The sequence below is a fragment of the Agelaius tricolor genome, unplaced genomic scaffold, assembly GCF_023055355.1.
Source record: "Agelaius tricolor isolate 1412-34295 unplaced genomic scaffold, bAgeTri1.0.p SCAF_12, whole genome shotgun sequence".
In the NCBI taxonomy this organism is placed as follows: Eukaryota; Metazoa; Chordata; class Aves; order Passeriformes; family Icteridae; genus Agelaius; species Agelaius tricolor.
The window spans coordinates 25,515,224-25,539,872 of NW_027269272.1; the positions used below are offsets into that span (position 1 = coordinate 25,515,224).

Here is a 24,649-nt window from a genome sequence, read left to right on the forward strand (position 1 = left end):
TTTCCAATGAAACACTGGGTAGAAGAGTGTGGTACAAAAAAACCTTAATAATTGACCACTGCTTATCTGGCAATTGATGTATCTGTTGCTACATCAGCATTTTCTCTACTGACTTCAGGGCAAAGTTTTGACTCTTGAGATCCTCAAAAAAAAATCCAGTTTCCTTGGGTAAGAATAGATGTTAGTGGTTCTTTAGTCCTTTTGTTCCTGGTCCTCCCAGGGTGAGGCTGGTGCTAGGGAGCAGCGAGCCATGAAATACCTGCAGTGTTGGAACCCAGTGTGGGAGAGAGGGGAGGCAGCTCTGGGGCAGCAAACCAGGTGTCTGTGCTTGTTTGAAAATGGAAAATAGGAAAAGTGAGATCCTGGGTTTATGCATAAGACAGTGGAGGGCTGAGCCAGCCACCACTGTGGTTCTTGGACATGAAACTCATAAGGCAGTCAGGGATTTGGGATTGGCTGTGGCACCCTCTAGAGCAAAACTCTTGATTGTTAACCCCAAAGTACGCATTCAGGCTCAGCAACAATCCACTTCTGGGGGTTTTTAGGTGTTCCTACGTCTGGGAAGTAGGAGGAGCTTTTCCAAGCTGGGCATAATTGTACACTGATGATTTATTTTCTGTAATAATTAAATATAATTCTGGACTTCACACTTCTGTTCTGTAGATGAGTCACAGGAGGATTTATCACAAAAATCCACTGTAAAGCTGAGAGAAAAGTCTCAGGAAGCCACATGCTACATTTCTAGCAAGCAGAGGTGAGGTGTGGGCGAATGTGAACAGAGTGTGTTGTTCTCTCACATGGGTTTGGGCTTGCAGTGACAAATGATTTCTTGAGGGTCAGGTCCTGTAATTGTTTGTTAATGCTGTTTTCCTTATCACGCAGGGCTTATCTTTAAAAAAAACCCCAACCCACCAGCACACCCTCCCCCCTCAGAAAGAGCCCAATTCAGTTCAAAGCTGTGCTTTCCATCTGTGCAGGGCTTGAGAGGTTGCAGATCCTGTCTCTGTGGGAGGCCTGGCTATTGGAAAAGCAGTAATAGGAGCAGAGACAAATATCTCTGCAGCCCCCGGCGGAGCTGGCTGGGGGAGAAGCAGCATTTTCCCCCCTACGTAAACCCCACGGCTGCCTCTCAGCAGCTCCATCCCTCCCTTCACCCGCAGCAGTGCCCAGCAGATTTCCAACAGAGAAGGCAGTTCTGTGGCTGGGAATAGGGACAAGAATTAAACTGTTTAGCACTTGTGCCTTTGCCCTCCCAACTCTGAATGCGCCGTGAGCGATGCAACATCTTCAAAAGACCTCAGGGAATGAAAGGAGAAACCCGGCCTCCAAATGGCCCAAGAAAAATACCTCCGACACTGCACAGACTTTTTATTGCTGGTGTGGCATGTCAGGCAAATGGCAATAAACATCCCTCAGAGCCCACCGGCAGCGTGGGCACCGGGCTGCTCTTTGCATCCTTTGGGAACAAACTTCTGAGCAGGGCTATTGTCATGGGAGAACGGGGAAGGGCTTTAAACGAAGGGAGATCGGTTTAGATTGGATTTAAGAAAGAATTGTTTTACTCAGAGGGTGGTGAAGCCCTGGTGCGGGGTGCCCAGAGAAGCTGCGGCTGCCCCATCCCTGGCAGTGTCCGAGGCCAGGTTGGACAGGGTTTGGAGCAGCCTGGGACAGAGGAAGGTGTCCCTGCCACGGCAGTGTGGGGTGGGAGGGCCGGGGGTCTCCATGGCACCCGCTGGGCGAGGGGCCGCCCCGAGGGGCCGCTTCTCGCTCTGTTCCCATCGCGTCTCACCGGCACCGCTCCCCACGGCTCGGCCGGGGAGCTCGGTGAGTCCCGCGGGAGGAGACTCTGCCGGGCGGGAGGGGGTCGGGCCGGGCAGCGCTGAGGGGATCGATTCGGGGGACTCAGTCCTGATGGTGCTGAGGGGAGCGGATCGGGGGGCTCAGTCCCGATGGTGCTGAGGGGAGCGGATCGGGGGGCTCAGTCCCGATGGTGCTGAGGGGAGCGGATCAAGGGGCTCAGTCCCGATGGTGCTGAGGGGAGCGGAGCGGGGGGCTCAGTCCCGATGGTGCTGAGGGGAGCGGATCGGGGGGCTCAGTCCCGATGGTGCTGAGGGGAGCGGATCGGGGGGCTCAGTCCCGGTGGTGCTGAGGGGAGCGGAGCGGGGAGCTCAGTCCCGGCTGGGCGGTGCTGAGGGGAGCGGAGCGGGGAGCTCAGTCCCGGCTGGGCGGTGCTGAGGGGAGCAGATCGGGGCGCTCAGTCCCGGCGGCGCTGAGGGGAGCGGAGCGGGGGGCTCAGCCCTGGCTGGGCAGCGCTGCGGGGAGCTGAGCGGGGCGCTCAGTCCCGATGGCGCTGAGGGGAGCGGGCGGCGCTGCCCCGCCGCTCGCAGCGCACACACAATGGAGCAATGGAGCAGGTTGAACGGGCTCCGGGCCGCAGCAACACCGGGGCTGGATCTCGGCTCGGGCCGCCGCAGCCGCTCCCGGGCCGACGGGACGCTCCGCTCCGCTCTTCGGCCGCTCCGGGTTTCGGCAGGGCCCGCGGCGGGGGCGGGCCGCGCCGGGCTGGGCCGGGCGGGGCGGGCGGCAGCGCTGGGGTTTGAACGGAGCAGGTTGAGCACCCGCACCGGGCTGCGGCTGTGCGTGCGGCCGTGGCGGCGAGGCCCAGCACCGAACCGGACCGAACCGAGCCCATCCCGGCGGCCGCGGTGAGTGAGGGCGGACGGGACCCCCGAGCCCCGTCCCCGTGCGCGGCCCCGCGGGCGCTCCTGGCGGGACGGGACTGTGTCCCTGCGAGCCTCCGCTGGGTTTTCCCATGCGGTTGGTGCTGGTTTCTCCCGGTGTTCGCGGCCGGGGCTTTGCGAGCTGGAGTTTCTTTGCAGCCCGTTCCACAGACGGCTCCGCGTGCCCCGAGCGCTCGCCGTGCGGAGCCGCCGCTCCGGGGCTCTCCCGGGGGCCGCCCCGTGCCTCGGCCGTGTTTGTGCTGCTGGACGCGGGGAGCATCGCCGGGACGAGCTCCAGCCGCTCTCTCTGCCCCGCTCGCCATGGGCCGGGGCGGCGCTGTCCCGCGGCGCTGCCAGGGCAGCACCTGGGCCGCGAGCAGGGAAACCCGAGCGAGCTGCAGCCGCCGGGCTCGCCCCAGACCCAGCCCAGCCCGCGTTCGGCGAGGCTTTGTGGAAATTCCCGACCCCTCTGAGGAGCGCAGGACAGCAGCCAGCAGTGGGAGCGTGCCTGTCCCCACCTGGAAGCGGCTGGGACGGTGCTGAGAAGAGTCAAACCTCTTGCTGGATTGAGTCCTCCCTAAAATTACCTTATTTCTAATTGCCTACTCCATAAACCATTTTAAAAAAATGAAGTACAATGAGGTAGGAATTAAACTCCATGCACGTTTTGCTGTGATTCAGCTACTCTGCAATTCTGGGAACTTCAACTCCAGCTGGCCAAAAAGTGTTTTAGAAGAAGTGTTATTAAATTCCAGGGAGAAAGATATAAGCCTTATCTGATGGACCAGTCATAGGCTCTTTGTTTAGAGTGTGCTTTAACTCCTGAGTTATAAAACACACTGTTTGCCTGTTTTCAGGGGGCCCTCCTGCTTTACTTGTCCTTGGGACTTCTGGCCCTCATGTTGCAAAACTTAGGAAATGAAAGAAAAGTTAAGGTGTTTGCTCTGAAATGTGAAAGAATAATTGCAGGTAACAGTACTGAAAAGAGAGACAGGGTTCAACCCTGCAGTGAGGCACCTGAGTTAAGATAATGTGCGATATGGAAAGAAAATCCCGGCTTTTTGGGAGGCGAGAGGCAGCAGAGTGCATGCACGCTGCTAAAAAGTCTTCCTGGTTCTTTAAGCATCAGCTCCCTGCAATAAGTTTGAGAGTGCTACTTGTATAAAATCTGTTTTTAACTCTGAAGGATGCTCTTTTCCTACATTTAAAAATGCCGGTACGCTGTTACAGAAAGAAATGTTGAGTTTTATCAGCTGAAGATGCACGATTTGTGAGAAATGATCCATTCGCTGGTGCTTTCTGGTTCTGTGCTACCTATTGTCTGTAAAAACGGGGATCAGCTGGTGGGTTGGGATCAAGTAGCGCACAACTCATTATTTTAACAATAGGGGCTCGGCTTGGGAGGTTGCCTAGGGAATTGATTTAATGCTGCTGTCCTTTCAGCCGTTGAGGCGGGTGTCCCGCCATGACTTTGATCAAAATCACCGGTATTTGAGAAGGAGAATAAAATTTTCACTCCATAAAAGCGAAGGAGAGGTCACCCGCTATTAACAGCTCCCAGTTTTGCATGAGCTGATCTGTAATTTGAAACACTGTCAAGAAATACCCGTGACACTAAAACAGTTTCATGACCATCAAAATGTAGAGTGAAAATTAGTACTCTGTTCAAGATCTGGCTTCCCCTTATTTCTGGGAAAGGCCTTAAGCTGTGTGTTTCTGTTGGCTCTACAAAATAATCTTTCTATAAATGAAACAGTTTTCCTTTAATGAAATCTGAATAGGCTGAGTTTTTTTCTAAGGTGCCACCCAAGATCCAATTGGATTTAAATTGATACCATTGGTGGCACAGTCAGGGCACAGCCACGTGGGGTAGTGTGGTGGTGTGGAGATTTGTTTCATTTGTTTGCTCTGGGCTTTTTAATAACTTTTAACAAGCCTGAGTGTTAAAAAAAAAAAACCAAACAAAAACAAACTCTCCAAATTAGGAAAGCAAACGTCTGTTTCCAGGTCTGCTGGGGACCTGCTGTACTGCCTGCAGCAGGACAGCATTTTCTGCCTGTGCCTTCGGAGGAGGTGAGACTGTCAGGCCTGATTGCCCTGGGGGCTCTCACAGGAACTCGGGAGCCCAAGGGTGACCCCGGGTGCTGGGCTCTGTGGCAGGGAGGGCGCTCTACAAGCCCTGTGGTGCTGCTGTTTGGGGGTGTTTTCCTGTGGCACGGCAGATGCAGAGCCTGCTCTGAGCAGTCGTGGCTGTTGCCACACTGGGAGGTGTCAGAGGCTCTGGCCAGCAGCCAGTGGCTCCCTGGGCAGTGGATTCACTGGTTTGAACCTGTGGCTCTGGGCTGTGCCAGTGACAAATCTGGTTTTGTTTGCCAGCCCGTGAGCAGAAGGTGCCGCTGGTGGAGCCCTGCGGGGGTCAGCCGGTGCCAGACTGAGCTAACGGCCAGCAGGGAGCCGTGTGCTCTTGTGTACTCCTTCGCGTTTGTTTTCCTCCCTTCTTGTTTATTTTAGGAAGCTGGAACTGTTTTCTGTAACAAAGGTGCCTTTCTTGTTCCAGTCTCCACGGTCACGGTGGGCACTGTTGTTACTCCAGAGATCTGAGCTTGCCCTCTGCTCTCCTGACTTTGGAGCCTTTTGCTGCTCATCTGACACTACAGAAGGACTGTCCAGGTGTGCCTGGGTGCTGAGAGTGATGTGGAGCACGGATCTGAGGGATGGCAGGCAGGCTGGGGAATGCTCAATGCGAGGAAGTACCTGGCACTGCACATGGGCACTCACAAAGGGTCCCCAGGGGCAGTGAAGTGCAGAGGAGGGGCAGGGAGAGGAGGGCAGAGTTTGGAGCAGATGCCTGTTGCAGGGCTGGAAGAAGTGAGGCACAGGGTGCTGAGGGTGCCACGTGCCCTGGTGGAGGCTCAGTCAACCACTGAAGGATGTAAAACCACTCCAAGGGTGTTTGGTGTGTGTGTTACAGGTCTTGGCATGAGGTGCCCATGTGAGTTTCTTCAGGCTGAAGTAACTCGAGGCTCCTTACAAGAAACTTCAAGTGGAGGCAGGCAGTGGTGCAGAGTGGTGTGTGCTCTGTTACAGACGTGATTTATTGGGACTGACACAGAGTTCCTGTTCCTTTGCACACCCAGTGTGACCCAGAGTGTGGCTGGGATGTGTCAGCTGGCATGGTGTGGGTCACGCCAGGCAGTGCTGAGCCCCATGAGCTCCTCCTTCTTTGCTTGGCTGTTGTTCCACCCACAGGTGAGAAAAAAGAAAAAAAGGAAGAATGTTAGCAATTGCCAGCTGTGTTAATTGATGTTCAGCACAGAAGATCTCATGGAGTGAAATGCCCACTCCTGGGGGAACCATGCACACACTGGGAAGTGACCAGGTACACAAGGTGCAGGTCATCCATGTCCATGCCTTGGACGTGGCTGCATTGGCACAATCCTTTCCAGGTGTCCTATTCTCATCTCCACAGTTTATCACATTGTGAGTTGTCTCTGTACACTTCAGATTTTCATTTTCAAACTCCTGCATTCATTTGCAGTTTGAAACTCTCTGTGCAGTGAACCCAAACCTGATTTTGATTGGTGAATGGGTGTACAGAGCTGGCAGAGGCAGCAGGAAGGTGTGCAGAGCACTGAGGTCTGTGTAAGGAAAACATGGAAAATGCTCACTGATATTTACCCATCCTGTGTCTGGTGGGATGAGTGTTACCCTGAACAGGGTGTGCAAGGCAGGTGCCAGCTGAAACTGTGCCTGCTGGACCTTGGAGGCAGCAGCACGCTGCCCTCCTGCACATAATTCCCTAAAGAGGAGAAAAACAAATTCCATCTAGGCTTCTGGAGGAATGGGGAGCAAATGCTAATTCCCTTTCAGGGCCCGTTGCCATGGGGAGTGGGTTCAAATCCTTTCTAATGCCTTCCTCAGCAGCAAGTTGTGCTGACACATGCTTTTCATGGCTTCCAGAAGGAGTGGGGGAACAACTGGGAACAAAAGCTGCATGGGAATGAATAGCCCCAGGAGCAGCAGGGGCTGCTGTGGGCCGGCTGGGCTGGCACAGGTAGAGGTGTCCTTTGCACATTGCCTGCCTGGGAGGGGTGGGTGCTGGGGAACTCGTGTGCCAGACCCTGGCCTGGTGCTGTGCAGGGAGCCCAGCCTGTTCCTCGTGCTCCTGAAGAGCAAATCCTGGGAATTTGTCCTCTAGCATGACCCAAACTGCTGCAGTCAGGGTTGGGCTGAGCCTCTGTCCTCATCTGGTGAGCGATGCAAGATGTATTTAGTGCTCTGCTGGGGGAATAGCCAAAACACCAGATTAAACCCAGTAAAAATGTCTAAAAACCTGCATTTCAGTAAGTGTCCTCTATCTAAGAGCATGCAAGTGCAGTATCTGCATCCCAGACTCCGTTGTGACCTTTCCCCTTTGATGAGACATCTCTGAATTCTGAGTTTGCAGTAGCTCCCAGGGAAATCCCCAGGATGTGTTCCTTTGCTCCTGCTCTGGCTTGCCCCTTCAGACACCTTTGCTGCCAGTGTGGTGCCAGCACAGCTGTTCTGGCCTCTTGGCACATTTGATTAGGGGACTCATCTGTCAGAAAAATAAACCAAGCTAAAATCTCTGCTTTTGTTCCTCCAGACCAGTTCCTAGAGAAATAAGAAAAAGATCCCGTACTGGATGGTTTTATTTTCTATTGCCAAACATTGTTGATATTTTTTCCATGCTGGTAATATTTATGGTTAAATATTTGCTGTTCAAAAGGGGTTGTAACACTGAGGATATTTTTTAAGCTTTTTGTTTCATACAAGATGCTTTAACTCTTGAAAGTAGCCATACATTAATGACGTAGTTAATAACATAGGTAGGTAAAACTTTGTTTTGTATTATATCAATTTGTTGGAAAAAATGTCTTTTTGTGTCAGCAGTATGGAACTTCCATCTTGTGTGCCTCGCCTATTCTGCCTGGCTCCCATATGTGTAACTTTAGCAATGTTTATGCAAGTTATTTTGAGTGAATGATGATATTTGATTCTGATTAAAGTGGAGATTTGCACAGATGATGTGTGGAACCCTTGGAGTCTGGCTTGTGTGACAATTAAATCTAAATCTGCATGAATTTAGACCAGCTTAAATGCTTAGCAATATTTGGGTGACTGTTAGTGGCTTAGTGGAATAAGAAGCCCAAGACTGCAGATGGGTGGATGCCCCATGGAATATTGTCATATTAAGGTTTTATAATCTCTTCAGATTTGTGCTTTTTAGGTCTAACTATGGCTAAGCTTTTCATCCAAGAATTTCTTTGGTTTATGGGTACTGTTTCAAAAAATCCAGCCCCTGTTGTGCAGAACTGGTCTCTGAAAGCTTGAGAGCTGTTCTACCAGAGTTGTCACTTTGGTTAGAAAGTAAAATCATGGACTGGGAAGTTCCTGTTGGTGGCTACTGATTAACTAGGAGAGAGCCTGCAGCATATTTTAATTGTGGTCCGGGGAAAGGGAGCTGGGGAGGGCATGAAGTTTCCTGGTTGCAGGTTGATGTGGGAACAGAAATGCAGATGACTGCTCTCCTTCTGGTCAGTGCTGTTATTCCTAATACCAGTGGAACAAAGGGCTGAGCTCTGGGGGCAGGTCCTGCACAAGTGTCTGTGTGCCCTGCAGTGTGCTTGCCAAGCTGCTGAGTGCTGATGGCACCTTGGGAAATTATGTAGAGCTTGATGGGGAGCATTTCTTTACTGAGCTAAGAAACTGTAGGGAAAACCCAGTGATCCCTTGTGGGCAGCCCTTGCTCTGTTCCTGAGGAGAGCAAGTGAATCTCTTGCTTATTCTCACTTCACTTCCTCCCTTCTAATAACACTGAAGGTTTGTTGTGAAGCTGAATTGCTTAGGTTTTCCATACCACTTCAGGATTCTCCAGGGAAAGTTCAAAGTGGTATTTGTCCTTTGGTGTTTATTTTCTGCTTGCAGGGGCTGGGAGGTGGCTGCCCACACGAGGTGATGTCACCAGAGATGCTGCATGCCCCCACCACAATCCCAGCTGCCACACTAAAGCCCAGCCCTTCTCTCTGGACTCTATTCCTGCTGCTTAGTGCCAGCCAGATGGTCTGTCCTCCCTCCCATACTGAGATCTCTAAAGCTCATCACAGGGCTCTGGCCATAGCTGGGCCAATGCAGCATCATTTCCATCACAGCGTTATTTCCACCACACACTTGGGGTGGCCTTTGTGCGACTCTGGATTGCTCTTCTCATTTCTTACCTTTCTAAAAATTCATATTATTATTTTGTTATACTTTTCCTTTATGTCAATTGGAGAGCCCAGTATCTCTGAACTATTTTTCATGCTAAAATTTGTCATTAATGGGCACAAGCTTCCAAAATCAGTAGCCCACTTAATATTCAGTATTTTCTGGATTTTCCTTTAAATACCAGGAACATGAACCTTATACACCATTTGGGGCTAAGGAAAGGAATAATTTTTTTATAAGTCATACTTCCCACGTGTGTTCACTGGGCAGATCTGAGCTCTGAAAGTGGAGCTGTGGTTTGGTCCATAGGGACAGTGCCAGTGTCCTGCAGCTGTGCCCTGCCATCAGGAATGATCCCTGGTGTCTGATGGAGTCACCTGTGTTGGTGTCCTGCAGCTCTGGCTGCCATCAGGAGCAATCCCTGGTGTCTGATGCAGTCTCTGCTGTCACCTGTGCCAGTGTCCTGCAGCTGTGGCTGCCATCAGGAGCAGTCCCTGGTGTCTGATGCAGTCTCTGCTGTCACCTGTGCCAGTGTCCTGCAGCTCTGGCTGCCATCAGGAGCAGTCCCTGGTGTCTGATGCAGTCTCTGCTGTCACCTGTGTTGGTGTCCTGCAGCTCTGGCTGCCATCAGGAGCAGTCCCTGGTGTCTGATGCAGTCTCTGCTGTCACCTGTGTTGGTGTCCTGCAGCTCTGGCTGCCATCAGGAGCAGTCCCTGGTGTCTGATGCAGTCTCTGCTGTCACCTGTGTTGGTGTCCTGCAGCTCTGGCTGCCATCAGGAGCAGTCCCTGATGTCTGATGCAGTCTCTGCTGTCACCTGTGTTGGTGTCCTGCAGCTCTGGCTGCCATCAGGAGCAGTCCCTGGTGTCTGATGCAGTCTCTGCTGTCACCTGTGCCAGTGTCCTGCAGCTCTGGCTGCCATCAGGAGCAGTCCCTGGTGTCTGATGCAGTCTCTGCTGTCACCTGTGTTGGTGTCCTGCAGCTCTGGCTGCCATCAGGAGCAGTCCCTGGTGTCTGATGCAGTCTCTGCTGTCACCTGTGTTGGTGTCCTGCAGCTCTGGCTGCCATCAGGAGCAGTCCCTGGTGTCTGATGCAGTCTCTGCTGTCACCTGTGCCAGTGTCCTGCAGCTGTGGCTGCCATCAGGAGCAGTCCCTGGTGTCTGATGCAGTCTCTGCTGTCACCTGTGCCAGTGTCCTGCAGCTCTGGCTGCCATCAGGAGCAGTCCCTGGTGTCTGATGCAGTCTCTGCTGTCCCCTGTGCAGTGCCCCGGCACCGCAGGGCCGAGGGCAGGTGAGAAGGGGCAGGATCAGCACTCAGTGCTGCTCTGAGGGCTGGCCCTGGGCTCAAACACCTTCCTGGCCGTGTGCTCATTCCCTCTTCAGCCCGGGCACCTGCTCAGGGTCTGGGTTACACAATGCACGGGCACATCTGGGTTGTGCTGCTGCTCTCCAGAACAGGTCTGTGCTGAGCCTTTCCAACAGCCTGAGCTGAGAAGGTTTCAGAGCAGCTCAGCCTGCAGCTGCTGGTAACAGCACGGTGATTCCCTGGAATGAGGGAATTCCCTGCTTCCCTGCACAACACAGGCCTGTTCTGTGTGAGAGGGGAAGCTGCAGAACACAGACATGGGGGCCAGGCATTGCACTTGGTGCTGAGCCCCTGCCGTGAGAAGCATCTCTGCCAAGCCAGGCAGGGCATGTGCATCCTCTGCTGCATTCAGAATGCCTCACTCATTTCCACTGCTTTTAGAATCAAATAACTTCATAAAGCATGTGTAGAATGAAACGCTCCTTGTGAGGAGTTTCCCCACTTTCTGGTAACAAAGAGGATCATATCTGTTCATCTCATCTGTATCTGCACTGTTTATTCATGTGTGCACACGTGAATATAAGTTAACTTATAAGTTAACTTATTCCTTGTATCCAACTTTGAGCAATGTCAGCTTACTTCTATTAATAACAAGCAATACCAGTTTACCTCCATTAATAACTTGAACAGTATCAGTTTCCTTCCATTAATAACTCTCTTGTAAAGTACAGCTCTGTACAGCTAATCAAAGCTCTTTGGAAAAGTGTCTCTCATGGAACACAGTGCTCAAAGCACAAAAATAAGACAGCTGACAGGTTTAATAGAAATGAATCAGCTGAAATAGCAGATGCAGTTCTCCCAAGGTGCGGTGTTTCTGCACAGCACATAATGGACACCTTGCTCAAGGCCCAGGTTAATAATACACTTTATCCAGATCCAAAGTGGGTGGATTGCTGACACGCTGCACTAGCATCTCTGCTCTCAGGTAGTGAAGCACCAACTGTTTTACCTTTTGGAATGAATGTGGCAGGCTCAGGGCTGAACCTGCAGGAATTCTGCTTACTGTGAAAATGATACCACAAGCTGAGAAACCTGCAGAGTGGAAAAGTGAGGAGTGTTTTCAACTCTCTCTGAATTGGCTGCTTTATCAAGCTGGTTTTGAACTCAGATTTATATCTGGTCAGGATTTTGGTAACTTTTTGCCAAAATACTTTTGTTGTTACAGTCCTAATTAAAGTAATTATATACTTATGGACAATTTTACCTCAATAGTTTATTCTATGTTTTCAAAATAAGTGATACAGGTACAGCCTGCATTTTAGTTAGTGGCATAGACAGAATGTCCTTTTTCTCCTGTATTGACATGATGCAAATTTGTATACAGTTAAGTTCCTGTGTGTTCCTTTGAAATTATGGTACTTGGCCCAAGCGTGGGGATGGTTGGGATTTTGTTTGCTTTTTTTTTTTTGTACTGTAGGGTAAGGCATGATCTTGGCTGGGCTCTACTGGAACCCTGTAAAGCAAATAACTTCGAGGACTATCCAAAAAGCTGCTGGTGTTTCTTGGGAAGGTTTTCTGGTGGGATGTTTGTGTCAGCTGATGCAACCCCTTCGGGAGTCTGCCTTTATCCCTGATGTGCCCGGGAGAACCTTTGTTCCGAGGGGCCACCGCGGTGTGGGAGAACCCTTTGTGCAGGAACAAAGGAGGATTGTATCGGCCGTGAGAGGGAGGGGAGGGGGCTCGGGGGCTCTTTCAGAGGCACTGCAGGGCGGTATTGACAGCCACAGTTCCCTGTAAACCTCCCCTGTGATACGGGAGAGATCTGTGTGGGAGCCGAGCACGAGATAAGATCTGCTTTTATTGTGTGCAAATTCTTGGAGGTGAATATTTGATATCGTTTCCTTAATTAAAACATGATTGCCCCTTGGACTTCTGTAGCCTAAAGCAAAAAGCCTGGCCTAGGCTGGACTGTGGTGCTATTCCTGTGCTTTAAAGGTAACTAACATCTTGTGTCCTGCTATTTAAAGCAGAGTGGCCTTAGTGCAGGCTATAAGGGAAGCTCGTGGGTGATGAGGGTGAAAGTGCAGGAAATGTAGAAGATGAAGGCTGGCAGAGGTAGTGGCTATTGCTGCTTGGGTTCCAAAGCTGGGAAAACATGCCTTTAGTGTAAGCAACACACGGTCCATACCCAAAACACACCCTCAGTGGAGCCTGGGGACGTTTTAAGATGGAGTAAAGCACAAACAAGTGTTTGTGGCTCCCACCTGCAGCAGAGCATCCAGACCATCCCTGCTGATCCTGCACGGTGTCACACTGGGACTGCCCTGTGGGTCTCTAACGCTTGCAATCAGCATCAGCATTGACACTGAGGCACTGAGGCTGCATGGGGACAGGGGAAATGTTCTCCAGGTCCTTCTGTTCCTTTGTTAGCTGGCTGCACCCCAGGAATGGATTGTGGCTAAATCGGTCGTTGAGGATCAGAGGAGTCCTGTTGGCTGGGATTTCAGATTATTTGTTGTCCTTTTTGTTTTGAATGAAATGGATCTGTGTCTCTCAGCAGAGCTGCAGGCCAAGCCCTTCATGTGCTGTGGTGCTTCATTTGGGGGTGGCTTTGTTACTAAGGCCCCCTGGCAGTAGTTTAGTGAGGAGATTTGGGTGGCAGTGTCCTTGTATCCTGCTAGAATTGCTCGGATAAAGACAGTTGGAGTTGTTTGTGCCAAGTGTGGGCGAGCAAGCAGCTGGGTTGGCCAGAGTGAAGGTGGGAGGGAGATAAAATGGGAGACCAAAGTGGGCTTGTAACAGGAAGGGATGTCTGAATTGCTGAAACCAGAACCTGAACTTCATAAAATAGCAAAGGGAGAAGGAGGATCCAGTGAAAGGATTTGGTGTCAGGACAGGAGATTAAGAATTCCATGGCTTCAAAGAAGTATGAAATGCTGGTGTGTCTGCCTGTAACCGTCAGTGTTAATTTTGGGTGGCTGATGTAACTGCACCTCCCCAGGCTCAAGCTGCCAGTCCATGGGCGATTTCACCCCGAGTGCCTCAGGCCAATCCCTGCCAAGGGCAAGGGCACAGGGGCCCTGTGTCCTCATAACTCTGCTCTGGTCTCAAAGTCAGGGGGTGATTACCTCTGAGTCACCTCTTTAATTACTATAACCTTCACTTGGGGAGGATTTATAGTTCTGTGGTGTTGTCAGATGTGTCTGTAGCCTGTTAAATATGGGACAGCATCACTGAATGGATTAAATTGATCGTGTCTCCAGGCCCCACAGTGGCCTGCGCTGGCTGGGGGGGTGATGGTGACAGAGGTGCCCATTGCTCCCTGCAGCACCCTGGGAGTTGCTGGCTGGTGGCACCAGTGCAGTGCAGCTCTGGCTCCATGCAGGTGATGTGTCCGTGGGGATGGACACGTTTGGAGAGCGAAGAACTACCTTTGTTGTCATCTTTGTGTGAAGCCGACTGAGCGTTTTGCATGAAGGGCTCAAATAACTACAGTGCCAGCAGTAGCTGGGGACATCTTTTGTAAATTAAGCCCCAGTTACTCATTCCCGTTTCCCTTGCAGGGTCAGAGCCTTTGATGGTGAGCGGGAGGCTGCCTCACGATGAGTTACTGGAGTCTGGATAAGAAGAGCTGCCTGCAGTACTGCCGACACTTCCTAGCGGACAACGGCGTGTTCCACGGTGAGTTACAGATATTCTGCTTGTCGGCTGTCGGTGTTTCCTGCTGCCGGCGGCGCCTGACATTCTGTATGCCCGGGGTATCTCCTGGGGACGCTGCTCCGGGGACAGCGGGGCCGAGCCGCGGCCGTGCGCGCTCCGCTCGGGGGCGCGCGGGACCCCCGGGAACGATGGGGGAACGGCGGGGCTGCGGCGGCGCCGCCAGGGGGCGCTCCGGGACCGCCGCCCCCCGGTACCGGCTCCGACCGATCCCCCCCGGTCCGACCGATGTCCCCCGGTACCGGCTCCGGCCAATCCCCCCGGTCCGACCGATGTACCCCGGTACCGGCTCCGGCCATTCCCTCCCGATCTGACAGACTTCCCCCGGTACCGGCTCCGACCAATTCCTGCCGGGGTTGCTGGGGCTGGGTCTGACCGATTCCCCCGGTACCACCGATCTCCTCCGGTGTGGCCGTGCCTGAGTCCCCCCGATCCCCCCTGGGGCTGCCCGGCTGGATCTGCCAGTGTCGGACCGTCCCCACCCGGTGTTGCCGGGGCTGGATCCGACCGATTCCACCGGGTCCCACCGATATCCCCCGGGGCGGGGTCTGACCGATCCCCCCCCGGTCGCACCGATGCCCTCTGGTGCCGCCGGTGCTGGAGCCACCGGGGTCCGACTGACCCTGCCAGTAGCGGACCCGCGGGAGTGCGCCCGTGGCCGGTGCTCCTCCCTCGCGGCCCGTGCAGCACCGGCAGCCCCGGGCAGGCAGAGCTGCTGGGCGCGGTGGAGCACCGAGGCCCCAGAGGAGCTGCAGCTCAGCTGTTCGGGGTCGGTGCTCCTTGTGCCTTGGGTGACACGGGCTGGGGGCTCCAGCAGGTCTGCTCTAATCAGGCAGCTGGACCCGTCTGTCTGCTGAGGGAGTGACTTCCTAATGCTGCTCTGAGAGGCACACACCTTGTATTCTTTATTCCCTTTGAGGTCAGTAATTAAAGCCCATCGCTTTAGGGCAGATTTACGGAACTATTAATAACAGCGGCATGGAATGGCTATGAATTAAAGATAGAAATACTCGTCTCATCCAAAGCAAAGGTGATTTTTTTTCCCTCTAGAACATACAGCTCCATTTTCAGTGTGTCTGTCAGGACTGGAGAGGTTTGTAGCCCACTGTAAAACAAACTGTATCTGCATTTTTGTCACTGTGGTTATGTCACCATTGATGAAGTTAATGGCTTAGTGGGACAATTAATCATTTTTCAGTCTGTGAATCTTCCTAATGAAAGCTGGTTCAGAGAGAGCCCCATTTCCCCCTGTACTGCCTTTTTTCCTTGCCCACAAGCAGTTCTGGTCCTATTTGGGACACCAGAAGAATATTAATAACTTTCTGTAAGTAAGTCTGACAGTGGTGGTGTCACATTAATTCATGTGTGTGCTGCACTTGGGACTTGTGTTAGAGGAAAAGTGCTGTCATCTCCAGGCAGAAGCATTCTGCTTCTCCAATGAGATGAATTTGTTCCTGGCATTTATCAGGCCACTTGCGTGGTCCCACTGGCTTTGGTGGGATCATGTTCCTTCAGAGCTCCCTCTGACCTTGTGGAAGGCAGGTGCTCACCCAGGTGCCCCTGGGCACTGTGGCAGTGTTTTGGTGGATGCCTGTTAATCCCTGTTCTTCCCAGGCAGCTCCCTGCTCCCTCCACCAGTGTGTGACTGCAACAGGCACAGGGGTGTGGATGTGAAGCTCTGCCACTCCAGAATAGTGCAAGAGAAGTCTGGCCCATGCTCTGGGACCTGAGGTGTGTTTCAGCTCAGAGCAGCACCTCGCCTTTGTCCTGCTAATGGTGCAAAGGCTGGATAATGATCCATCAGCACAGAGCCCAGCAATCCATGAACAGCTATTGAGGGATGAGTCTGCAAAGTGATAATCATCTACAGCCCAGGGCATAATTAGCAGGAATCCTCGACCAGAAAGATTTCATGGCCTAATTTATCTATCTTTGATTGATGACCAGAAAAGATTAACTAATTTTCCCTGACAGAATCCATCAGGGTTTCCCATTTGCCTCCTTTAACCTAAGCAAGGCACTGCAGGACAGTTCCTTTCCCTCTGGGTGTATGGAGGGGCTGAATTCCCCCCGGACAGTGGCAGAGGTGACAGTCCCACAGCACGGGGAAGGATGTGTGCACATCCCAGGAACTAGTGTGGTGTTCTGGTGCTCCAGAGAGGCTGGGCTCCTCCAGGGCTGTGCTGATAATTCAGGCTGCTCACATTATCCAAGTGCACCCTCACTGGGAGCACTGGGGCAGGGCAGTGGCATCAGGGCTGTCTGGAGTGATTGTCTGGAATTGAACCTGTGAGCTGGAGGAACTGCTGCACCTTGGGCAGCCCAGTAAAAATACCCCACAGGCCCAGTTGGTGTTCTTAAAAACCATAGGAGCATCCTTAGGAGAACTGGAAGTTCTGCAGAGGTGCACAAGAGGAATTTTGCTGCCCTGCTGTGCTCATCTCTGGTGTTTTCTTCACACCCTTGTGGCACCTGCATTAGTTTGAGCACCTGAGCGGATGGGGTTGCATTTGTTCACCTCCTGTGAGGAGTTCAAATGCAAGAACTCATGGACTGCATTAATAAAAATGCTGAAGCCTGTGTCTATTTGGAGTGGTTTAATTGTTTAGTGTAAAAAACCAAAAACCCAAAAGACCACCAACAAAACCCCAACAAAAGCAAAGCTCCCCAATAAAAGCAAAAGGAAAAAAGGCTCAGCTTGCAGCAGAAGCACGCAGGGGAGCCTGCAGAGCCTGCAGCCCTGTTGCAGTGCAGTGCCCCTGCAGCAGGGGGACAGCACCTGCCCCGTGGGTTGCAGTAGTGTGGGATGGCACATCCCTGGAAGTGTTCAAGGCTGGAGGGGGCTTGGAGCACCCTGGGGCAGTGGAAGGTGTCCCTGCCCATGCAGGGTGTGGAACAAGGTGAGTTTTAAGGTCCCTTCCAAGCCAAAGCGCTCTGGTTCTGTGATCAGTTGAAGGAAGATGCAGTTTTGAGCACTCAGTAAGATGAAGGTGTTGGTGCCACAGGGCCCAGGCTAATGCAGTGCTGGGCAGCAGAGTTTGAGCAGGGGGAGCTCAGGAACAGGGAGAAGGGTACAGAAGGGGAGATGAGATGAGTCAGGCTTGTTTAGTTTGGGAAATCAAAGATTGAGAGGCGATGAGAGGCTGGCTCAGAGTGCATTGCAAAGGGAAAGCTCAGAGTGCATTGCAAAGGGAAGGCTCAGAGAGGAAAAAGCTTATTTGAGCTGATGGGGGAAGTTGGCACCAGAGCAAGTTGAAAATTGTCCACAAGTATATGAAACAGGCCCAGGAAAAACTAAGGTATTTTGAGTGGGAGATTGGCAGGTTTTGGAAAAATTGTTACAGCATTGTATTTGTGCTCTTTCTCTGAAGCTGAAAATGTGATTAGCAAGCAATGTATTGACTAATGGGAAACAAGGCTGGAGAACTCTCTGCGGTCCCAGTTCAATCCCTGTGTCCAGTGAACTTCAGCTACAAGCAGCAGTGCTCCCAGTGCATTCAGGAGATGCTGCTGTACGTGGGTCAGGCTGCTCTCTGCTGGCTTTTAATGGTGCTTTGAGACACTTGCAGGCTGGTACACAAGCACTATTGATACACAGCTGTGGGGCTTTCCACGGGGCTCTGCTGGCTTGTCTTTAAATAATGACTGAGATTCATGTGTGTAATGAAGTACTGGGTGCATCCACATTGCCTAAGGCTCTCTCATCATTTCATAATTTTATTAAGAAAAGCTGCTAATGGCTGCATTTGCAGGATATTAAAATTCTTATCTGTTTATGTCTGAAATTTTTGGTTACAGAAGTGGAGGTTGCTGCTGTGCCTTGTACTCTGGGGAGTCTTATCTGCCCAGAAGCAAAAATGTCAGTTTTCTTCAGCAGCAGCAGCAGTGAGATACAGCAGTGTGTGTGCACACAGAGAATAACAGACCAGGGGCTGGGGTGAGCTGTTTTAGCAGTTTCTGCAGAGCAGAGAAGACAAGCAATTAGAATGTTTGGAATAGCCTTGAGGATTTGATGAACCCACTTTCATTTCCTTCCTCTTGCAAGCAGTTCCAAAATACAAAGTACAGCATCCCTCTAGGCTTGGAAGAAGAGAGATTTTTTTTTATTTTTGCAGGGGTTTTAAGCTGTAAATGTGCATCATGTTTTGTTTGTTTGCTGGCAGTAACAATGTAGGAATGGCTGTGCTGTCAGAGCAAACATCCATCTAACTTTGCTGCTAGATGGTCGGGGCTAGAAGTATAAAGGGAAAAAAACCCAAAGTGTACAGAGCAGCCCTTCCTGTGGCTCCCAGTGCCTCCCAGTCAGCAAGGCAAGTACTTCCCCAGCCAAAACTGCATCTAGATAATTCCAGTTTTTTTCATTGCATCTGATAGTTTTATTTTTTTTCCAGAAGATATTTGCAATTCATTTATGCTTGTGACCATCTGTGGGAATTAACCCCAAAACTTGTGGTGGTTGGTGTGAACCCTCTGGCTGAAGGGAAGCAGGGGTGGAGCAGGTTGTGTTTCACCTTGGAATGGGAATTGCCTGGAAGGTGTGAGTGGGTCTGAGCCTGACAGGTGACACAGGTCCTTAAGTCATGTTGGGCACACCCTGGTGGCTTTGGCTGTCCAACATCCTGATGAGGAAACCACGGAGAGCCTCTCCTTGCTTCAGTGGCCTTCCACTATTGTGCCCAATGAGAAGATAAAATGCCTTCTGTTGTCCTTTTTAATGCAGTCAAATGGGCTATTTTGGTTATTGGAGCACAAGAGTTTTGGGGGAGCAGCCCTGGAGCTTTGCCAGATTGCACAAACCCTTCAGGCCTGGTGTTTGCTGATGGGCAGTGCTCTATAATTAGCTCTGCTGAAGCCTCGTGCAGGGCTGGGGGCACAGCTACAGATGCCAGCTGTGGGCTGCAGGATTCAGCCTTTTATGTGCAGCCGCTTCAGCTGGAGTTTCAGAATGGTTCTGGGAAAGCAGAACGAGTTGGGAGTGCAGGAATTTGTGTTTGGGTTCTGTTCTGATTTATGTGAAATATCCACAATCCATTTCTTGAGACAAACAGATGTAAATGGAAATGTGTTTGCTAGAAGAGCATTAAGGAATTAATGCATTGAAGTCCACTGAGGTTTGAAAAGGACCTGAAGTGCCTGAAGAAACTCTCTCTGCTTTGTTCAAGAACTGTGTCTGTCTCTGCATCTGTTAATGAAAGGAGGAGTCTCATGTGGGATCTGTCTCCAGACAATGTTTCAGGTCCTCGTGTTCTAATGCCAAGTATTTTTCCCTTTTAATTTTTGTGTGTTTCTCAGCTTTCCGTAGAACCATGTCTTCATTAACGATAAATGAGTTGATAAAAGCTTTAATCTGATAAAAATGACAAGTTTTCTGTGCAGCTGATACAAAGTTTTATTCATTGCTGGCTGACTTTTCACAAGGAGATTGTCTCACAGTTCAGATCTAAGATTACACTTGGAAGATGATTATGAAGACGTTGTTATCTCCTTATTTCATTATCTATTCCCTGTAAGAGGTGTTAGTTCTCTAATCAGCTTTTCTTGCTCTTTAGCAGAATTAGGCTTTGTGCTGGTTTCCAGCTATTTTGACAGTGATAAAGGAAAACCCAATGAACTAGAAAACGAACCTTCCTCTGATGCTGTAATTTCCAAACTGTTAGTTAAATCATATTCTCATTTATTGGAAAATGGATATTTTGCAGTAGAACTTGCAGGGTTGTGTCTCTGTCCAGTAATCTGAGCCTCGTGAGGTGTGGGCAGGAAACTCAAGCAGGAAAAACAGGCATGGAGGTGAGGCTGTTACTGTTCCTGCCAGACCTTAGCTGGGACTGTGCAGCACCCCCAGGACAGCAGTGGTGGCTGAAAAGATCTTGTCTTGCAGTGATCATTGATGTCAGCCAGCTACAGGTAAAGGGAAATGAGGTTTTGTTTGAAAGCTTGTTTGTCACCATCGCCCCTGGGACTGCTGGAACTGTGTGAGCTGTGGCCCTGCAGAGCATTCCCAGCAGCAGCCTGGGAGCCCTGGGAGCAAGGGAAAAGCCAAGCCAACTGACAGGGCCTGGGATTAAATGCAAAACCTGGCTTGACACTGAGGAGTTGTCTTGGGGATTGATTTTGGAGGTTTTTTGAAGTTGAATAAACCCACAGGTCCTCTTATACCATTTGGCACCTGTCAACTGAATTACACAACATCTTCATTTGTTTGCTGTAATGTTCTTCTAATCTATATAACATGCTTGAATTTCTAAAGACATGTAGCATTTAGGCACGTCTGGTTTTAAAAGGAAGCTTATTTTGGAGACAAAATAATGAAGAGTGTATTGGTGATTGTGTAAGGTTTCTTACAGAGCAGCTGTGGCATTGAAGGTGCTTGTGTGTAGCTTGTATTATAATTAACAGAACAGTAGGAGTGTGAGTAATTTGCATTTAACACATTATCAAGTGCAATCTGATATATCAATAATTAAACTGTACAGCAGTGACAGTTTATTTTTTGTTGTTGAACTGCATAATTTCAAAGCACAGGCATTGGTGTAGCTGTCTAGAGGCCTCACAGTGGTGATTTCAGCCATGAACGTGGTGAGCTGAGAACCAGAGCTGGGGTAGCACCGTGGCCACCCCATTTCCCTTGCTCAGGCTGGCAATGGGTGACACTCCCTCCTCAGAGTGGGACTTGTGCCCCCTCCTGCCATGCCCTGCTGACAGTGCCACTAGAGCCACAGCTGAGCAGCCTAGAGATCCTGCAGTGGGTCTGGGGTCTCATTTCACATTCCAGGGTGCTGGACATGGTCCATGGACACCCCACAGAGTGCTGAGCTCCATCGTGGGGGCTGTGGGAAGGCTCTCTGCGTTACCAACAGCTAAGAAATAATGATTTCTCAGGAAGTAAAACATGTCAGCTCCACTTGGATTTTTGTCTCCCATGCCACTGAAGTTCTGCAGGCATGTGGAACTATGAGGGGTGGTTTTTTGAGTGGTTTTTATTTGTTTTCCTCCTCTGTCACGTTGTCTCTCATGTAACTTTTTCCTGGCCTGTGCTTGACAAATTCTGTCTCTTTTATTGCTGTCACAATGTTTAGGAATACAGCTGGGAATTCCTTTGCTGTGCTGATGTAAATGTCACAGTGGAAGAGCCAGCTGAAGAGGGAAAGAATTAGAAAATGCAATAAATGAAAGATGTGAAGCATTGTATGTGGAGCTGACTTCGTTCTTGCTGTGCTTTCCAGCCCTGCGAGCCCTTGGGCTCCGTTGTAAGGAAGTGCAATTTCTGCAGGTCTGAATGCTTCTGCCCGTTGTTCCACACTGCCTGTGACCCCCTGGTTTCAGGAGCACTGGGACGCCTTAAACCAGCCCAGGGTTTTGCCAGGGGCACGGGGGGTTTCTGTAGCTGCTGGCAGAGTTTGTGCTCAGCACCTCCCGGGGCACTCCTGCTCCTTGCCCTGCTCAGGGGTGCACAGCCCGACCCGAGTGCATTTGGCCTGTCCCTGCAGGGTGGCTGTTCCCGGAGTTAGGGACAGTGGGACAGCGGCGGGACGAGGGGCACGGAGCCCCTCAAAGGCACACAAAGGTGCTGGGGGCTTGTCCCCTCCGGCTGCAGATGCGGGGGTTACTCTGGAGCGGGCTTGGATTTCCCCTCCCGCATTCAGCCTGCGTCACTCCGCCGCTCCTGAGCCGGACTGTGGCAATCCCTGCCCGCCCCGCGCCCCGCTGGGAGTCCCTGCGCTTCCCGGGGCCGGCCACGCTCCGAGCCCGGAGCCCTCGCGGTGTCCGGAGCCCCTTGCGGAGCCCAGAGCGGTGCCGTGGCCGGAGCCCCTTAGCGGAGCCCGGAGCCCTTAGCGGAGCTCGGAGCCCGGGGCGCTGCCGTGCCCGGAGCCCTTAGCAGAGCCCGGAGCCCCTTGCGGAGCCCAGAGCGGTGCCGTGGCCGGAGCCCCTTAGCGGAGCCCGGAGCCCTTAGCGGAGCTCGGAGCCCGGAGCGCTGCCGTGCCTGGAGCCCTTAGCAGAGCCCGGAGCCCTTAGCAGAGCCCGGAGCCCTTAGCGGAGCCCCTCGCCCTCGCGGAGCCCCTCGCGCTGCCGTGGCCGGAGCTCTTAGCGGAGCCCGGAGCCCTCGCGGAGCCCCTCGCGCTGCCGTGGCCGGAGCCCCTTGCGGAGCCCGGAGCCCTCGCGGAGCCCCTGGCGCTGCCGTGGCCGGCGCTGTGTGCGGGGCCGCGGGAGCAGCGCCGCCCCGCAGCTGCAGCACGGGCAGATGCTGGCGGCTCCCGCGCAGCCTGCGCTCCTCCAGCGTGAGCGGAGTTACCTGCTCTCCCCTCTGGATTTGTGCTGTGGATCACCGAGGGCTCCTGGCTCATCCTGAGGAGTGGTGCTCGGCTGTACTTCCAAGGATTACTGGCTCTGAAGACATGAAGATCAAACTGAGCCTTTCCCGAAGGGAGAATTTCCATTCTGCTTGCCAATAATGCCCGAGTTACAAATTTAATGGCAGACCTTGAAGTATATAAAAATTTAAGTCCAGAAAAAGGTAAGGATGTTTGAGTTTGGAATTGCCATAGGATGAGCTGGTAGTGTGTCTGCAAATAGTTATAGAAAAATCAGGTAACTTAACCCTTGGGTTTGGTAAATTGCAGTGTTTATGTGGACATTGTCGGTATAACAAGTGTGTATCTATTCCTGAATGTTTAACAAGAAAACGTGGTGGGTTTGTATTGACTTGAAAGTCAAGTCAATTTCCCTATGAAAACATGTAGCTTGTGTTTGAGATACTGCTCTTTTGATGAGAACAAACTGCACTTCTGTGTTAGCCTAAATTATTACAAATGTGTTTGCCTTCAATGAAAACATTCTTGACCTTTTCATCTGTTGGGAATTTTGCTGTGGCTTTCAGTGGAGAAGAGTTTGTTGGTTTTTTTAGAAGCACTTATAAATAGTATAGCACATTTGCAAGTGGTATGTAAAATTTGAATGAAAGCACTGGATAAAAGATGTCTTTCCAAGAATTGCAGGAGATGGCACAAAAAAGGAAGACATCTTGAATAACTTTCTTCAGTATCTTGTAGTTTATAACGTCTAATTTTTTTCAGTTTAAGTCAGTGCTGAATGGAAAGTGGCAGTTAGCTTAAGCCTCTAAGTGGATAGAGAGTGAATGCTGTAGAGAGAAGGAGAAATCATGGTAGATTCAAGTTAATTTTTGTATTTTGCTCATCCTTAAGGATGTTGGATTATGTTCTTTTAAAGCAAACACTTAGAAAATACATTTAGCATAAGAGCTTTCTTGCCAGAATTGTGTAGTGCAGAAGAAATTTTTTTGACCAGATTGTCTGTAATTTTAAATCAAAGAAGCTAATCTAAAATAAAGCCATCAAAAGTCATGCATTATACTTTGAAATATCATCTTTCCCATTATAAGATGTCAGAAAATTTCAGGGCAGTGTTGGCAGTTGATACTTTTTTTCCTTTGTATCTGTCATAGTTGATTTTAGTAGATATTTTTTATCTGCTGGAGGTCTCTGGGAATAGGGACAGCTATTGTATAAAAACCAGAGGCTATTTTAGGCAAAAGTGAGTTATTTGAGGATGCCCTGCGGGGAGGGCTGCCTGTGCTGGGGCTGCTGAGCTGTGGTGCCAAGGCTGCTGGTGTTGGGTACCTGGAGCTCTCCATGGAGCTCTGCTGGCCGTGGCTAAAGGAGGGCAGGTGTTACTCCATCTGCCTTCCCAGGTGCAGCAGGTAATGGATATGGCCCCACTGAATAATTCACAGCAGCCAGCGCTCCTGGAGGGGCTGGGACAGGCCTGCAAGGAGAGCATCGGGTTCAGGTTTTGAATCTCATGGCCCTGTATGTGTGGGTAAGCACATTCCACACTGGAGAGCACAGCTGAGGGTGGAGTTCCGCTCCAGGTCACTCTGCAGTCCCTTCCTCACCCAGGTGTGACAGCAAGGCCAAGTGCCAGCTGGTCATCCTTGGCTGTGGCAGTGCCATCTCTGTGTGTGGGGAGGGCAGCCAGCGCTGTAGAGCTGTGAGTGGCTGTCCCTGCTGTCCCTGGCTGTCCTGGGGTGTCCCTGGCACTGAGGTTCGGCCGCTCAAAGGTGGGGTCATGGCCGGGCTCCCCCTGCAGCAGGGATGATGGCACTGCCCTGTTTAATGTCCTTATTAGTGCTGCTTTGAGACTCCTGTGCCTGCAGCTGGCCAGACACCTGTCCAGGCACTGGCTGTAGGCTCTGGAATCCTGGTATGTAAGGGAATTAGCCTAGAACAGCAAACTGGTCTGAGTGGATACAGAGGGCACCAATCTCCTGGGGAGAACTTGGTCATCCAGAGGTTTCACTCCAGTAACAGCTTAAATCTGTCTCAGCATTAAATGCACTCACAAGAAGGTAGCACATGCACATGGCAGCTTTGGCAGGTGGAGAGCCTCCAGATGGTTTGGTGCATCCTGAGGAGGTTGCCCCATGTTGCCCTGAGTGTCACAGTGGGGCACCACCAAGTGTCCCTCATGGCCCTGCTGAGGGTGCTGGAGCTGGATGCTGATGGCTCCAGGGGCAGTGTCTCACCAGCTCTGCAGAGGATGTGGCTGGCCAGGGAGTAACTAGGTTATGTGCTAGTTGTTAGTTATGTGCTCACTTGCTAACTGCTTAGTGTTCGTGGGTTTGGTGCTTATGAATGAAATCTACTCGTTTCAGTAAATCCACAG

General features: G+C 51.3%; 1 protein-coding gene across 7 annotated transcripts in view; it reads left to right on the forward strand.

Moving 5' to 3' along the window:
• The first annotated feature begins 1,574 nt into the window (after window positions 1-1,574).
• PLCH1 (phospholipase C eta 1) overlaps window positions 1,575-24,649 on the forward strand; it is a 58,327-nt gene continuing 35,252 nt past the window's right edge. For 2 of the 7 annotated variants that reach the window (XM_071438216.1, XM_071438221.1), the window contains exons 1-2: window positions 1,883-2,705; window positions 13,816-13,933. In XM_071438216.1, the coding sequence (XP_071294317.1) occupies window positions 13,855-13,933 (79 nt within the window). In that variant the 5' untranslated portion in view covers window positions 1,883-2,705; window positions 13,816-13,854. Of the gene's footprint in view, window positions 1,825-1,881; window positions 2,706-2,943; window positions 5,391-12,744; window positions 13,192-13,815; window positions 13,934-22,049; window positions 22,482-24,649 lie in introns of those variants that run through there. The other 5 variants (XM_071438217.1, XM_071438223.1, XM_071438218.1 and 2 more) reach the window with 5 other exon arrangements.